This window comes from Aythya marila (assembly GCF_965140915.1).
Source record: "Aythya marila genome assembly, chromosome: 11".
In the NCBI taxonomy this organism is placed as follows: Eukaryota; Metazoa; Chordata; class Aves; order Anseriformes; family Anatidae; genus Aythya; species Aythya marila.
The window spans coordinates 6110547-6127635 of NC_139052.1; the positions used below are offsets into that span (position 1 = coordinate 6110547).

The 17089-nt window shown below is 38.1% G+C and overlaps 1 protein-coding gene across 3 annotated transcripts; it reads right to left on the reverse strand.

The window, feature by feature from the left end:
* Positions 1–2528: 2528 nt before the first annotated feature.
* On the reverse strand, positions 2529–16424 carry BNIP2 (BCL2 interacting protein 2). Of its 3 annotated transcripts, XM_082769288.1 has the most exons (13): positions 16300–16424; positions 13215–13352; positions 12629–12759; positions 12094–12161; positions 11655–11723; positions 10929–11093; positions 8911–9087; positions 8092–8194; positions 7690–7821; positions 7060–7146; positions 6860–6958; positions 5451–5486; positions 2529–3064 (listed from the first exon to the last, which is right to left on the reverse strand). In XM_082769288.1, the coding sequence occupies exons 3-13, from the start codon at positions 12676–12678 to the stop codon at positions 3016–3018; spliced, it is 1035 nt and encodes a 344-aa protein (XP_082625414.1). In that variant the 5' UTR covers positions 12679–12759; positions 13215–13352; positions 16300–16424; the 3' UTR covers positions 2529–3015. The 3 variants fall into 3 exon arrangements, with proteins under 3 accessions (XP_082625414.1, XP_082625416.1, XP_082625415.1); XM_082769290.1 differs by lacking the exon at positions 11655–11723; XM_082769289.1 differs by lacking the exon at positions 5451–5486.
* Positions 16425–17089: the final 665 nt, after the last annotated feature.

Below are 17089 nucleotides of genomic sequence, written 5' to 3' on the forward strand. Positions count from 1 at the left end.
CTCTGAGCAGTAAGTACTAATCTTTACTTTCAGTGAACAATACACTAAGCTGCAAAAATTTATGAACAAGGTTACAGATTATTCTAACTAGTTATAAGCTTTTGGAACCAAAAAGTGTGTATTTTAAATTTCAGAACTTCAAAGACTCCCATATGCTTCAGAACTAAATCCTTACACATCCCTCTTCATTACTTTCTAACAGAACATGGCTTTGCCATACTACATAAATCAAGAACATTCTTTCTCCAAAATACTTTAACCACTTCTGAACGTTTCTCCTGTTGCATAACTCAGTTTACAGAACCTCGCATCTGCACATACCGAGGCTGCTATGCCAAACAACTCCATTTGTCACCCCATAATACCAAAAATTACTTACTAGCACATACATATATATATTCCCACACACACAAACTCGTTAAAATCTCTAAATTGAAGGTGAATTAGTGACTCAAACTTATCTTGACAGAGCTCAAACTGTATTCTAGCAACACAAGTTTTACCTCTAGGAAGAAGTGCTACAGGTGAACTCCCTAAAATACTGTAACTTACCACAAAGTGATTCAGGTTCTGAAATAACTTTATTAGTATGACATTCTGACTTTTTAATGTTTTTAAATATTAAAATATATTATAGTTTTTAAAGTATATAGAATAACTTAAGTTTTACAAGAAGGTAATTTGTGTTCAAGATAACTTTGGGACCTCTGCTTTTTGTAAACATCCCCCTCACCATTAAATGATGAGCTGGAAAAGGTCAGAGGGGCATCACTCTTTACTACACAAGTTTCTCATGCTGTGTATCTTTCAGGGACAGAACAACTAATGTGTTGTATATCCATTTACAAAAAACTTACATTAAAGAAACTATTAGGTGAGCATACATACATTTCCAAAAGAAATAGAACTACAGCAACATGAAACTGTTGAACCAGCCAGCCACTGGAACAAAGCTAATAATCCCATAATTTGAGATTACAGCCGATACAGAGCACTTTATGCTGCACTATATACATAAGGAGGAAAAGGGCATACTCACAGAAGGGCAATCCTCCCACTAAGAACGTGATTTTACTGAGAAGGATACTTTTTTAAAACTAGGAAGAATTTGAAAGATTACTGGAATGCTTAACGTATACCTTAGGACCCACACTGAATCTGCAAAAATCAGGAAGATTTCCAGGTTTGCACTGCATTGTGGAAGTATTAGAATTAAAATTAACAGGTTGTGAAAGCATCCAATTTACTAACTTAATACTAACTTTAAACTAGGTCAATATCAAAATTGAAACAGGAGATAAGACAGCCCTAAAGAAATTGTTCAAGTGTGGATCCTTTGAAAGGATCCAAATAGATGTAAGGCAACTTGACATTAACATTGCCTGTTGAATAAGAACATCCTATATATTAATCTCTTTGAAACCATCACACAAACTAGCAAAACAGAAGTACCTAAATCTTGAGATGAAAGTCTCTGAACTGCAGGCAAACTCCCAGAGACACGTGCAGTTTGTCCTCATCTGATATGAATCTCCTCTCAGTTTATTATGTGTATCATTAAAGATACTACCTTAAGTGGTAAAGATACTACAGTAAGTGGTAGTAATAAATCTTAATCATGGCATTAGCTCTTGACTGATACAGATCAGTGACAGGTAGTAATCTAATTGAACGCTTTTTTATTCCTAAGAAAACTGTATAACACTAAGAACGGGTATTTTTGCTCTTAAGACAAAACTACGAGCATCCTAAAAACCAAAGTGAAAAAAGATTTAATATTTGCTACAATATTAAGTTGCTCAGCTCTTGAATGGATTAATTTGCATGTATCTGCCCTTCCAGGGAAATGGCTATCAGACACAGGACAAACTTTTACAGCCTACCAGTGCATAATTGCTACCCTGATAAGCCTATACACTTCAGTTATGAATCCAATATCTCTTACAGAGGATTTTAATAGCATTGTGGGGCATGAGTGGAACAGTAACCCTTTTTATTGCCTTCTTTGTAAGTGAAGTTAGTGCTATATCTGAAGTTAGTGCTGTATGTGGTGCCAAGAGCTTTAGAAAGGAGTACTTCATCTACAAGGATGGCAGTTATTCTAAGATTCCCCCTACCTCTGCAAACAACTGGTATTATGGCTAAGATAGGTAAGATACCTAAGCAATGCCCAAGCTCTACTGAAAGTAACTAGAGCTTCTATTGGTGATAGCTGATATTCCTCCTTCCTGGAGGAAGAACTAGAACGAACTCATTTCATCATGGCAGCTGAACTGTCCTTGATTTACTGAAACTCTAAACTCGCAACTTAAATTTACAAAGGTCTGATTAACAGATCCAGTGTCCTATTCAAACAGTTCAGTTTCCATTGTGGTGGAGGCTTAAACCCTTTGTCCAACAAATTCAGAGAACTCCAGATGTGTATTTTTAGAAATAGATTAAGACAAAGCTCAAGCTCACTCTAATGAGTTAAATGGGTGCTGCTTGTATGAGATGTGAACAGAAATAAGGATCTCCACACGAGAGACTACATTGTGACTGTTAATATTCAAATTAAGGTTTCTATGACAACCAAGAAATGCACTTGACCATTTACAGCAACAGATCATGCACTTTATACAATAAAAATGTAGTTTATGGCCTTGCCTACCTGCAAATGAATTCCTTCAGCAGGTACATAATATATTGCTCAAAGTCATAAAAATATATATTATCTTTCCTTTAGCATTTAGATACATAAATATTTTACTGAAGAACATGCATCATTTAGATAAACAATTGCAAGAACATCCTCTAAACACAAGGTTCTTTGACATTTGGCAGTATAAAAGGATTACATAAAGGTAACTACTAAAGTCAAGACAAAACAATACAGCAGTGAACATTCCGTTGTGTGCTAGTCCAAAGAAGTTAAGCACCTCTTGCAACAAGTTACATAATATATACACACATATAGTAAATGAAAAAAGCATCGTTCCATCTGTGTATTCTTCAGTCTTGTTTGGACTCCAAAACTTATTGTTCACTTTTCTGCTCTTGCTTTCCATTCAACTCTTGGTCAACTCTGCTTAGTAAAGAAAGTGGTAAAATTAAAACTATCTTAAGAACAAATTGAGTCTGTAAGCTCATATTAAGCAAAACTATTCGTCTTAACAAGGAAAGAGTGAAAGCTCCTACATGGAAAAAGTTTTAGTAAATAAATATTGAAATGTTAAGCTTTTTATTGAATGCAGTCACAACAAGGCTTTAAAATATTTACTTCTCCCTAGAAATGGATTAAAATTAAGAAACCATTTAAATAAGGATAGCATTTCAAAAGGTGCAAGTGAAATATGACTGCACAGCAAGGAAAATAAGCAAGTTTTGTGTTCTTATTAATGAATGCAAGCAGGAATACAAGTTTACAGGTAACACAATATCATCAAGCACTTCTACTTTAATGAATTCATACACAGCAGTATTAGCACAAAATTACTTTTAATGTTATAGCAATTAAGCCAAGAAGGTAACAGCATAAGTTGAATCAAAAAAACAGGTAGCTCCTTAAATTGCAATACTTCTATTAAGTTCTAAGACTCTTATGGAAAAGTTCCAGGAAACTCCAGGAAAAATTCATACCGCTAAAGGTTTTTATTGTTTTGTTTTGTTTTTTGTTTTTTTGCTATCTGCCTTCGGATTGGCAAAGTAGCTTTGCAGAAACCAAGGGATGGTTCATATTCCTCTGAGACGTACTTTTCATCTTTATTGTACAAACAAGCTACAATTTTAACCATATCTTCTGGAAAATAAATTGTGCATGGAGATAATTTTAGAATCAACAGCAGTTCAAAAAAACAAGAGGCTCAGGATGAGTTTGTCTTCTAACCACCATGTCGTCTAATCTGTTTAGTCCCTTACACTATAATGAAACAGTTTCTCCAAAACAGGAAAAACAATGATAGTTCTAAGCCAAAGCCATAAAAAAGAGCAGCAAATATTCTATTTTCCACGGTTTTAAGAACTGTACCCAGTACATACAGATCCAACAAATCTGGAGCAGTGTTGTACTGTGTTTACCTCCACACTATGAAGCTGGAACTCACCCCTGTCCTCAATGCAGTATCTTAAGGAAAACATTTTGACATGACTTGTAAGACTAATTATAGGAAGTGTATGAATCTATAAGCTAATGTGAACAGGCTATGCATAGACCTTATAGCTGACAAAATAAATCCACAGAAGGACATCATACTCTAGCTTCCAAAGACTCTCAAATATATATTTAGCTGAAGAATTTCTACTGCCATCCTCAGCAAGTTTAGTAACCGTTCTTTGACACGTTTCCCTTTCTGTATAGTTGCTTTCAACCTGATTAATGACTCACAATCAATTAGTGCCTGTGATCTTGCCTCTACAAGGAAGTTTTTACTTTGGAACTGGCAATATTGATAGTGTATTTAAAAAATTCCAGTATAACAAACACTTTTACACGTTACTGTTTGAATGTTTCAGTGTTCCAGCCTCAATACAATGGGCCTTACAATACAATTGGGCCAAATTATGCACACCGGGGAAAAAAGCAAAACTCTTGTTCAATATGTACTGAAAGGGTTTCTTATGTGTCAAAGTCTTAGAACTTAAGGTTACAAAACTGCAAGATTATCACTTAATTGGAGTAATTCCTAGCTCAGAAGCTTTAGGTGCTAGCTTTCAGAGAATTTAAATTCCTTTTGTTTTTAATCTCAGTGTTCCTGTGCTTATTATCCAATTCTGACAATAAGCCTCCCTCAACAGTTATGCACATATACAGCAAGAGTTGTCAAAGAAAAGGTAAAGTTAATAGCAAAACCTTTCAGTACATTTGTTAGTTAGACATTGAACAAAGTAACAGCAGTTCGAAAAAAATTATCACAGGTGCTAGGATAACTTGAATGGTTAGCTGGAGACTGAAAGTTACAATCAAAACCCAGTGTTTATTAGCAAGGAATGTAGGCACTGCAAATACAAACAGCACTAAAAATATTAAATTACATCTGTGCAAGTTAATGACTAAAGTGAATATCAAACAAAAATACAGCATTAGAACTTGCTCCAGTTGCATCTCTGCTGACTAGTTTAACTATAGCTTAGCACCTGAAAACAGCTCTTCAGACATCACTTGTTAGAAAAAGCAAAATGATTAAATCACTTTGTACAGAAGCATGCTTTTGCCTCTTGAAGATATGGTTGAAAATCCACATACTCGCTTAAACCGGGAATCTAATTTAATACTAGAGACTATCTACAAATATATTTAAAACATCCAGGGTGAGGTTTCAGATGTTACATTACCTCCATGCATAAAACTTAGGTCACTAGTGCATGTTTATATTTACAAATGCTTATTCCTTTACACAAGCCAATCAACTGGGAGTTAGTTGCAGTGCAAGTGATCTTATCTAGATGCAACCCTAATCAAAACACAAATATACCTTTTTTGTTTCTTTCTAAACTTTTCTTCTTCATACCTTGGTGAAGAAAAGTTTGATTTCAGTAAATAGAAGATATGAAGACCAAATTCAACAGAAGCTGTAAACTAGCATTAGTATCAAAACTTGGTATGTTTCCACAAACTATACTGAAGTAAGAAAACTTTTTGCACCTCTAACATCTTTTAAGTTGAGATTTAATTACTATGACATATTAATACACCATAACTTCTTGGACAGTATTTACCCATCACTAAAATTGAAAGCCTGTATTCCTAACAGTTTAAAGCCTGACATTCACCAGAGAAGTCTAAGAATTAACTCCTGTAAAGGCTGAACTTGGGCTGACTTAAGACTTAATAGTTCCTTAAGACAGAAAGTAGTCTTGTGAAACTTGGAATGACAGCATGAATTCCCATAACTCATCCTTAAATATCCCATACAACATTCTAAAAGTAGCACAAGGCCTTGTCACGTCTTTCTTCCCCCCCAAAAAACCTGCATCTGCTCTATGGGACACAAAACTTTTACAACTGAAAACAAGCTGATGGTTTACTCCAGTAAGCAGCAGTATTTTTTTCCGAACATTTATGTGCCACTCTGTCTACAGTGATACTGCACCATCTTTCCTTATGGAGTTCCCAGTTTCCATCCCATTTATGATCTCTTACTGTGATACATACTCTAATAGGTTGCATGTTACAGCTTCCAATAGTTTTATAGAATTATTAGTATTGCTGTCTAGCTCTTTCAAGATCTAAGTTTGACGATTTCTCTTTATTGCTGCATCCACAAATTCTGCGGATGTGTCATCATCATAACTGATACCAGAGTTGTGCTGACATTAAAATGGATACTATATGGCAAAAATCTAGAAAAAAGGGAAAGTAGTAGAAAAAGAGAAGACCAAGGATATTGATGCTGCCTTCCCCTCCCTGCCAAAGTAGTTTTAGAAGTACCGTGGGTAGGGATTCAGCTTTTTTCCACCACAGCTCTTCATTTGAATTAAATCCCAACCCAAGTGATATTTCACCCCTTAAGCTGTTCTGCACTTTATCATGAACACTGAAGATACCATAAATAACATCATTAATATACAGAATTTCTCACTCGAGACCACTTAGCATACAATGGGTAGCACAATACAGTGAGATCTTGTCTCCAGAAGACTAACTCACACACCATAATTTGTTAATCACATAGGACACTGTATTTGAAAATCCCTGTGCGTTAGCATTCTGACTAACTGCTATTACATATTAAAACTGTAGCTTATCAATTGTTCCTAGAGATAGCAATGGTTTAAGTTAACTTTTATTAAATACAAAGTATTACGTTCAAACCACTGAATATATTATATACCAGTTCCAAAACATGGTCAACATAAAGCATGTTTGAATAATAAAACGTACTGTTTTATGCATTCTGGGATGCCAACGTATTCCATGGGGATGAGTTCAGCTAGCTCTGCCAGGGTAAAGACATACCTAATTTTTTGGCTGAATTTTGAGCTGTGGAAGAACAAACGTAGGGTACAGTTACAACTTAGTGTTCACTAAACATTTAACAGTTAGACATTTAAACTTTTAAGAAATAGCTTCCATAATATTACCTGATAAAGGGTTTTGTGATAGCCAGAAGTGTTCTGATGAACCAAGAAGGATGAACTATGATTAATGACTTCAGGTTTTTCCTTAACCTGAAGGATTCAAACATTAAACATAATTACTAGAACAATAAAGGTAGCATGACAAAGTTCTTGTTTTTTAAACAAAGGGTGTTTTTGCAGTTAAAACTGTGTCCATAAATCTAGCATTGACTTTCCATTATTAGACATCACTGTCCACCAGAAAAAAATACCAGAAAAATGCACAGCTGAAATCAGAAAGTTAATATCAGTTTGAAAACAGGTAACATCATAAAGAAGTTTCTTGGTATCTTTTTACAAGTCCATAATGAAGTGGTTAAGAAGGAACCCACCTTATCTTACTATAGTAATCTATGAATGTTCAGTGAAATTCTAGATTGTAACAGTATTCACCATTCTAACACTACTACTTTCACTACAAAAGCATGCCTGCACCATTACTCCACACTGCTTTGGAAGAGCTTTTTGATACACTAAACAATTTGCTTAACAATTCATTTTAACCAGCAAGTACCAGAGACCACATTAAACAGCATTTTTTCCTAAGCATCACTAAATATGAATAATGTGACAAAACATACCACAACTTCTTACCTCCTGTCAATTTGCTGGTAGCACTTCCTAAGCCAGCCTAAGCTTGGCATTTTTCTCCGTGTTGTTGCACCGTTCAGATAAACTATCATATAGTTCTCCGCTACTAGTAGCTCTAAAGTGCCAATTACATACCTGCAAACGCAAGGAAAGAAAATCCTCAAATGAAGATTTTTGAATTTTAAAGTAGTTTCTAGTACTGATCAAATATAAAAAAAAAAAAAAAAAAAAAAATAGTTGTCAGCATTGAGCAACATTTTTTTCCTTCCTCAGGAAGCAGAAAGCTGCTTCACTATTTGTTACCTTCCCCTCATCTGAAACAGAAAGCTTCAAAGATAACAGAACTTAAAAACACCCAGTTTTACAATGTGAAAGTAAGATCCTCTTCAGAGGCAGATGACTTACTTAAATAGATTGTCCATTAGGTATCTGTAGTTAGGCTGGCTGCTTTCAGGCATAAAGCAAACAGCAAACACAACAATGGCATTTAACCCATCACCATAATAACCTACAAAGAAAAAAGGAGCAGTAGTGACTAAGGTGACTATACCTTGACCACATTTACTCAAAGAAAAGTCAAAAACACACAGTAAACTTTTTCATTCTTTATCTTAATGAGCTTTACCAACACCCATTCTATACAGACACATTATATACATAAAGCACTTATCACCATAATGGTAAGCATCCTTTGGACTGACTTCGATGGCATGGGTAAGAACAGGTTAATCCTTTTAGTACCTCAGCACTTTTGTTTCCAGCCAATTATTAAAAAGGGCACAGGAACTTGCTTATAATTATAGAAAACCTCAAGGTAATTTTTTTCAGGTTCATCTACTTTTACTCAGCATGTTTAATTACAGTTCAGATAGCCTACTTTTCTTCCTACCTAAACTGCATAGACTGTCTGAAGAATCAGTAAATTGATTTTTGCCTTAGTAGACCTAAAGATAATGCTTTCAACACTCTTAAAAACAAAACACTATAATGAACAGCTAGCCTGTTATTAGATATACTTGTGTTAGTAGCCTCATCTGATCTTGGGTACATTTTGGAACCTTAGTTTAATATGGAAAAAAAAAAAACATCAAAACAACCGTATGACTTAATGCTACAAGTGAATAACCACGGGAGTCTTTACACTCAAAGTTCTTCCCATGCCACTGCAAATCAGCTGGAAGTAGTAGTTTCAACAGTTCTCCTCAGTATAACACTAATCCTTACCACCATGACTGATAACTTTTTTGTATGGTTCAATTGCCTTCATGTCCACCCTGTGGTCCTGTTCTCCAATCCTAAACATACGCCAACGTCGACCATCATCTTTCTCCTCTGCTGCTGTGTATTCAGTAAGTGATCCTTTTCTAATTACATCAGTAGTTTTTGGTTTTGGAAGATCATCTGCCAAAGTCAAAACACGTTCAAAATCCACGTACAGCGGCAGTCAATAACAACACAGGTTAACCACTTTGCTATCTCATCTATTTTAAGTCAGCTGATGTGTTTGGCTGAAGAATAATAGTTCCTTCAGTCATTACAAAATAGGATCTCACTGATAACAAATTTGATCAAAATACTGTTAGTTCTGTTTTCCATAAACAGTTTTGTTTTGTTTTTTATTTAAATTTGAATGACAAGCTTCTAGTCACGTGGGAAGCCTGCTTAATTGTCAGCTTTCAGAAGACCAACCTTAATGAATTACACCACAATAGACAAAGCGGTTAACTCAGTGATAATTACACAGGTTACTAGATCACAGATTTACGTAAAAGCGTAATTTAAGACATCGACACTATCTTGCAAGCAGACATGCAGGCAGATCTATTAGAAATTTAATTCATGTGTGCAATCAATACATGAAATTTATGCTGACAGCAATCTGTGAAAAGAATTTGCTCCGATTAACTTATGATTCTTGACTTTGTTGCATAGACCTTACCCAAAGCGAGAAAAACCTACTGCAAGTTAGTTGTCTGTTCCCAAGACAAAGCTGTTAACTGAAACTATCCTTCCAGGAAAATGAGGGCAGCAGCATTAAAGGAAGAAAAGACAGAAACCCTTTTCAGCCACTTTTAAAAACAAAGCACAATTATCTGGAACATTTCCTTAGCAGCACTGCAAAGATAATCCTAAGTACCAACTCTTATAATGTACCAAATCTCGTAATGTACTAAAACGAAAGTTCTTTTATACAGGTAAACCCACAGTCTGTCAAGAGAACTTCTTCTGCAACATCTTAGTTCTTTAAAGTACACATTTATAATAATATTTTTCCTCTATTTATAAGCTACCTTGGAATGAAGAACATTTTTCCATACTTAATACAGAGCTTCCTGTTTACTCAGGAATTTATTGTATTCACAGCATAAAGTAATTGATGTTACGTGCTTACATATCATTTTAGAAACAGTAAGTCATAATGTTTATAGAAGTTAAACTCCAACTGTTTCACTAAAGCAGTAGTTCTTAGCTTACATAAAAGGTCCCAAAACATAGTTAAACTGCAGGTTTGAAACTTGTGCTTCAACTCAGGTAACCTCGAATAAAATTTGAGTCACCAGGTTTTGCCTGTAAAGACCAGATGAAGGGTCTACTCATTCCTTAAAATTAAGGTCATTCTCTTAGCACCTCCAGCACAGCTACAGCTGAAATAACTTCAGAGTCATTTCAAAATTCCCTGACACAAAATAATTTTTTTTTCCACCACTTCCAGTCAATACAGAAAGCATTCAAACTCTAAAGGCTTCTGACCTTCCCACATTTCTATTACAGTAAAATGAGATCAGAGGTGTTAGTCATTTTTAAAAACAGACCTCTTTAAATACAAAGGCTTGCAGTTGACCAATTTCAGATTAGCTAATCTATAATCTGTATCCCTCTACGTCACTTATCTCCACTTAAAATAGATCTCTAATACACGTAAAACATGTATATGTTTTGCCACAGTTCTTAAAAACATATTACAATAGAGCAGAATTCTCCATAACTGAGTTTAAAAAGTGTTCAATGATATTAATTTAAGTTTATTTGGAGTTACGGTTATTATGTTCATCTGTTGTTTACTAGTCATGTTCTGATTTACTCTTGAAAAATTCTTTGTCCCCATTTCTAATCTAATCACTCCCATTACTATTACAAGAGTAAAGACCAAAGGCAGTTATTTCCCATCTGAAGAACCGTAGACCTGCACATAAAAAAGAGAAATATTTTACGGCATTAGATAAAAGCAACAAAACACTTACCTTCCCATTCAAACTCATTGCTATTCTCTGAAGGAGTATCTAAGTCATCCAAATCAATATCTCCACTCTCATCCAAGTCAGACAAAACAGATTCCTCACTGCGATCTAAAGTTAAACTGATATCTGGTGCCATTAGTTTCTTCCTCACTTTGATTCCATTAACCTCTGCATTTGAAAAAAAAACAAATAATTATTTTTAAACCCGAGCAAATTTAGACAAGCAAATTAACAAGACAGAACAGCAGAGTGCTTCCCCAGAGTGCACAATAAATTAATGCCCACCACATCAAAATATACATCTTTAGAATAGAATTAAAATAAACAAAGTGTGGCAAACAAAACTTCAGAGACTTAAGTTCAAGTTCTTAACACTTTAACCAACTTCATACACACTACAATCACAGAGGAAGACCGCCATACTACCAGCAGAAGAAAAATCTGAAGAGCTGCCACCACTTAAGTGACTGTTACCTATGACAGCTGTATCAAAGCTGCACCAAAGCTGCTCTAGACATTATGTCAAATGCTGCAGACAGTGCAATAAATTCACATTCTAGCTTTTATTTTTTAGGTATTGGTAACATCATAACAGTCTTTGAAATAAGTAATATACACAGTGCAAAGAGCAAGAAAGTGAGGCCAATAGACTACACTAAGGGCAGAAGATTAATAGAAAACGTTAGGTAAATAACACACAGCATGCTTTTAGACAAGGCAAATACTTGCTTGATTTAGACAGCAGTTGAAAGCAGGAAACAAAATAAACAGCCTGATCCAGCACTGGAAATGCCAAAGCTAAAGCAGACAGAGAAGATCCAAAAAAATTAAGAACATAAGAGGAGCATTGGGATTATTACCCCTCTAACTTTTTGGACTGCCAACAATATTAGGAGATCACAAAGGCCTGAAATTTGGAGCAAGACTAAGGTAGGCCCTATCTGATGAAAAGTAGCTAAATAATGAACAAAGATTTTTAAGTCACTCACAGACTGAGTGGAATAATTCATTTTTGTCCAATATTACCTGGATAGCTCTGTTCGCAGATAAACATGTCATTTAGAATGCTGTTCCCTCAAGTCTCACTCAAAAAAAAAAAAAAAATGGAGCTTCAAAACAGCCATTTATATAGGAAGACATAACCTTTACTGCAGTGAAGTATTCTTACCAGCTTCACCTTCTGTTCCAGCTGCAGCCAACACATCTGAGTCAACAGGATCATCCTCTGGCAGGGGCCTAGTACGCAAAATAAAGTTGTTTTTTTTTTTAATGCTTTCTAGTTTTCTGCTTTTTGTTTTTTTTAATAATCAGCTAAACACCAAAAACCTAGGCCCATGCACTGCTAAAAACCCACTGTGGGATAGCATTGAGTTAAAACATACTTACTGACAGTAAACTAAGCACCAAAGCAGCAGAAACCTCTTTTATACAATTCAAATTACCAACTGCTCACATGAGCAGTGTCAAAATACTGATTGCTATGGGTATCATCTTTAGATAACTTGCTGTATTCTTGCTTGCAAATCTCTGACATTAAATAGATCACAGACGTAGTACTCATAGGATGTCTTGGAAGTCACAAAACAGTCACAAGACCACTACGTTAGAGGAAAACACTGCAAGACTGAGTATTAATATATCAGGAAGATAGAGACAGCTTATTTTGGACATTTTGCATTTGATCTGAACTTAAATTAAAAAACCTTGGAAAATCTTCATCTTGCCATTCTTCCTTAAACTCAACACCTTCCATTCTCCAGCCAACTTGAATTAATAATAGGTAGTCCTGATCAGCCAGAACCTTTTGTCTTCAGGAGAGTGGGCTAAAGAGCACCTGCAGGAACATAACATCATTCAAGCACTCCAGTATTTACAGCACATTTTCTTTTAATCGCCACATTGAGATATGTGAAAAAAAACACAAGGGAACAGTTTACAGTTTGCTTTTTTTAAGCAAAAAACTGCTTATGGACTAGTATCATCATAATAATTTAGGTTGGAAGGGTTTTCTTAAGGTCATCTAATCCATCATCCTGCTCAAGCAGAATCAACCTTTAAGTTACAACCAGCCCCCGAGCAACCTCATCTTTCATTTGGAATTACACCAGTTCACTTCGAACTGTGAGAAACCTGGCAACTCTAGGTTTTATGGGAGACATTGAATCAATATCTATTTTAAGTAAAAACTGATAGATCTAAAATACAAGGTTTTTGTTTGTTTGTTTGTTTTAAAAAGACTTGAAATATAAACACATTCTGAAATAGTGTTTTGTTTATAAGAGAACTCACCCTGGGATGTGCAAGTCAAGCTGCGTTTTTTCAGGCTCACCCATCACCAGCAACAAGGAATCCCCAATAATGGAACAAAATAAATCATCCTGCTAATACGCAAGTCCAATACAGTTCAAAATCTTGGCTGTCTTGGCTCTAAAGATTGACAGGAACAGGTAAATTTATCAATGATAAGAAAATAAGAAAAATGGTAGGAAAAACTCTAAAAAAACAAGAAACCAAATACTATTTTTAAATGCAAAGACACAATCAGCACAGGACACCAGTAAGTACAAAGCTGGAATACAATCACTCTGTGAATTAAGCTAGAGAAAGTTTATTTTTCACACAGGTAAAAAGAAGTAAGTTGAACCTACTGTTCTGTAGAAGTATTTATTATGCAAAATCTGAATTTCTTTTCTCCTGACATGATTACAACCATAGACTAAGTTTAAGACCTGCAATGCTTAACACAAACTGCTTAATAAAGTTTTAGAAGACTTTTTTTTTTTTATTACATTACCAGAGACAAAACATTAATGCCAAAAATTCATCCTATTTTACTGAGGCTTCCTTCCTTCCCACACCCAGGAAACGAGAACACAACATCTGGAAGGTTGTAACCCAGTTCTCCTTACACAGAAGCCTTTCGTTGCTTGAGTTGCTCAGCCCCTGCGCAGCCCAGCTGCTGGCAGGATGTGCCTTCACACACACTCTCCAAGAAGTTGTTCTCAGTAATTGTACTCCCAGTTCTTCCTCTTTTTATTTGTCTCTTTTGAATAATATGCTTTTGGGAAGACTTTCCTGCTGCTTGAATCGTGCCACTTTCCTCGCAAAATATGTCCTCTTTCATTAAGATGTGAACGTTCTCTGAATAATTTCTCCTGAGTACTAACCTGCTGAGTGTTTGCAAAAATGAATTTTAAGTATTTGCTTGGAGATAAAATCATAGTTTCATCAGTAGGAACACGGAATTGGTAAGTAGCTCTCCATACATTTGTTTTGGGACACTGAGATGAAGCACAAGAAGTTTCACAAGATATCCCATGCGGTCAAGTTAAGAGAATGCAGTGTTTACAATCAGCATGGAACGGACCATCTGAGGCTAACACGGTTCACTGAAAAGAACTCTAAACCTAAAATAAAGTTTCAACTCATTACTTCACTCTTAAAGGGCAGATGGAAAAGAAAACTGACAGAAAAAAGAAACCAACCCCGTCACTGTGCTGGTGGCTGTAAGATGCTACTTTGGAGCGTGCCTGCACTACATTCAGACTATACAGTTCCCCCAGGAGTTTAAGAAGAGTTTTTCCCTAAGACCTGAAGTTTTATCACTACATCTTTGATTCATGCTGAACACCAAGTAATACCTGCTCATTTCAGATGTACCACGTTTCAGTGCGGAAACAATTCCTTCCTGTGTCTGTTTCATTACACTGACATACGCTTGATACACTAAGACAGGCACACAGTTTAGAAGTTACTTAGACTACCATCAAATTTTAAGATACTTTTAGAAAACACTTCCCACGTGACGAGAAGCTACTAATGAGAATTCTTTAGAGGTAGATTTAAAGCAATCATCCACTGAATACTGCATAGCATAACTGCAAACAACTTCCCAGCCGAGTTCCAAGCCCTAGATCAGAAAAGGAGGAGTTTAGGCTAATTCAGTTCCATGTCCCACTTAACAGGCAGACTAAGTCGCTGTTTTGGAAGTTTTGGCTTAAAGACTCAAGCACAAAAGCCCTTGTCAACTAGAAGAATGAGAAATTAAGGAGGAAAGGTAGTCTTCTGCTTCAGGAAAGTTGGAGAAGCGCTTTCTAGTTGGCTATTGAATTACTTTTTAACATAATATCAATGCTTACAAAACAAAAAAGGAGCTCTCTTTCTGCTTGTACAAAGTAAAGCACAGTTTAGGACAGTATTCCTATAGCTCCTGTGGCAGCACCGACTTCTCTTTTTTAATCTAAAGGTTAGGTTTGAGAAGTGCCACACTAATAATGCAAGTCTGCATTAGTCACGTAGAAGAAAATGAGTTAATTTCTGCCTGGTCCTAGAGCCCTTCACAGCTAATTCAATGCCACGGTTCCTCAACAGCAAACCTGTCATTTTACTCTGCACTTAACTTAAAGAGGTATCCAAAGGTCGGAAACTTCACCAGAGGCCATCCGGATGCAGGACTGCCACGCAGCTCTGCTCCCTTCCTGCAGCCACGGGACTTTGGTGATCACCAATGCCTTTCATACTTGCAAGCATCTCACCAGGTAAGCTACAGCGTCACTCACGGAACCACAACATAACCACAAAGGAACACAACACTGAAGTCGTTTCTCCTCTGCTGCAGCTAACAAAAAGGATTTCCGTTTCCCGACCACCAGATTAACCCCGTGTTGGCTTTCCGTGGGGGCGCATTACTGCTGGCACCAGAAGCCAAGCTGCGTTCTCATCTTTTTTCCTGGAAGGGGATTTAGCTCCCAAAGCCGTCGCTAACACCGAGGTGGCTGAGCTGGGGTGTGGGTAAACACCAGCTGTAGTGGTGGTGAGAAGGCTACGGACCTGCAAAGCAGATCAGAGAGCGGCAGGCTAACAGGCGCTCTGAGCAGCCTCTGGTACTCAGGAATAAGAGAGATGACAGAATGCGTGGATTCATTTCTGATTAAGGCCTTCTGCAAGTGTTATTATTATTTTTTTTAATTTTCATCCTTGAATTCACGGGACGATACACGGTAAGGAGACACGCACTGATGCAGCCCCATCTCCTCACCCAGCAGCGCCCCGTACCCAGCCCTCGGCTGGCACCGCGGCACTGGGGGCAGGACTCACACAGAGGCTGCCTTACACCGCGGGACAGGCGCGGCGGCCCGACCCGCACGGAGCCCGCACGGAGCCCGCAGCCTCCCCGCGCCCAGCCCCGTCGCCGCCCCGCCGGCCCGCAGCACCCTCACAGCGCTCAGCCCACGGTGAGGGCCGTGCCCGGGCACCCCCCGGGCACCCGTCGGCCCCGGGGAGCCGCGCCCACAGCGCCCGCCTGCCCTCGGGCCCTACCGAGCGGGAAAGCCCCGGCCCAGCCCCGGCCCCGGCCCCCCGCCCCGCGCCGCACCTGCCGGGAGGGGCCGGGCCGGGCCGGGCCGTGCCGGGGCCGCCGCGCCGAGGTCCCGCTGCGCTGCGCGCCGCCCCGCGCGGCCCCGGAAGCGCCCCCAGCGCCCGGCTCACGTGACCGCCGCCGCACATGCGTGCGGGGCGAGCCCGCCCTCCGGCGCTCGGCGCGTGCGCGCTCGGGGGGCGGGGCTCGGGGGCTCGGGGGGCGGGGCCTGGCGGGAGGCCGTTGGTGGCCGTTGGCAGCGCGCGAGGCTCCTGTGAGGGCTGTGAGGGCGGCGGCCGATGGTGGCCGTTCCCTTCCCTCAACACCAGTTAATCCCTACAGCCGTAGAGCTCACGGCACACGAATATACACGTTTATAGCGCAGGTTCAATCATCCAGCCACACGCACAACTAGCAGCTTGCCACTGACACGTCGCTACAGTCAGAGAGGGCCACTGCCTTAATGCTTGGCCCTCACAGCCAATGCCTTGCCCGACGGTGAAAGAAGCAACAAGAGCAACAGTGTTTTATTGTAGGGTGCAGAAGGAACTTTTAATAAACGCGACATGTGGAGAAGAGTAAAAACATTATATAAGGGTGCATGCAGAAAATGAAGAAAAAGATAAGAAAGGAAAATATTTCTAAAAAAGAATAGAAAGCAGAGGACCCTCCCTTCCCCGCAGCAAAGATAAAATCTAAGGATAACAAGAAATAAAGCAATTAAGGTAAATTGGTTAGAATATTTTTAAGGACTTAGTATAATTCACAGCAAACAGCCAGAGGCATGCAGGCATTATTGTAACATAAA

Bases quoted from the DNA above. Each gene is read 5' to 3' on its own strand.
- BNIP2 (XM_082769288.1), bottom strand. From the start codon at position 12,678: ATGGAAGGTGTTGAGTTTAAGGAAGAATGGCAAGATGAAGATTTTCCA. The intron at 11,724-12,093 runs GTAAGAATACTT...TGTCTGCTTTAG, and splicing joins TGGAACAGAAGGTGAAGCTG to CTTTGGCATTTCCAGTGCTG. The intron at 3,065-5,450 runs GTATATTTGTGT...TTTACTAAGCAG, and splicing joins TTTAGAAAGAAACAAAAAAG to AGTTGACCAAGAGTTGAATG.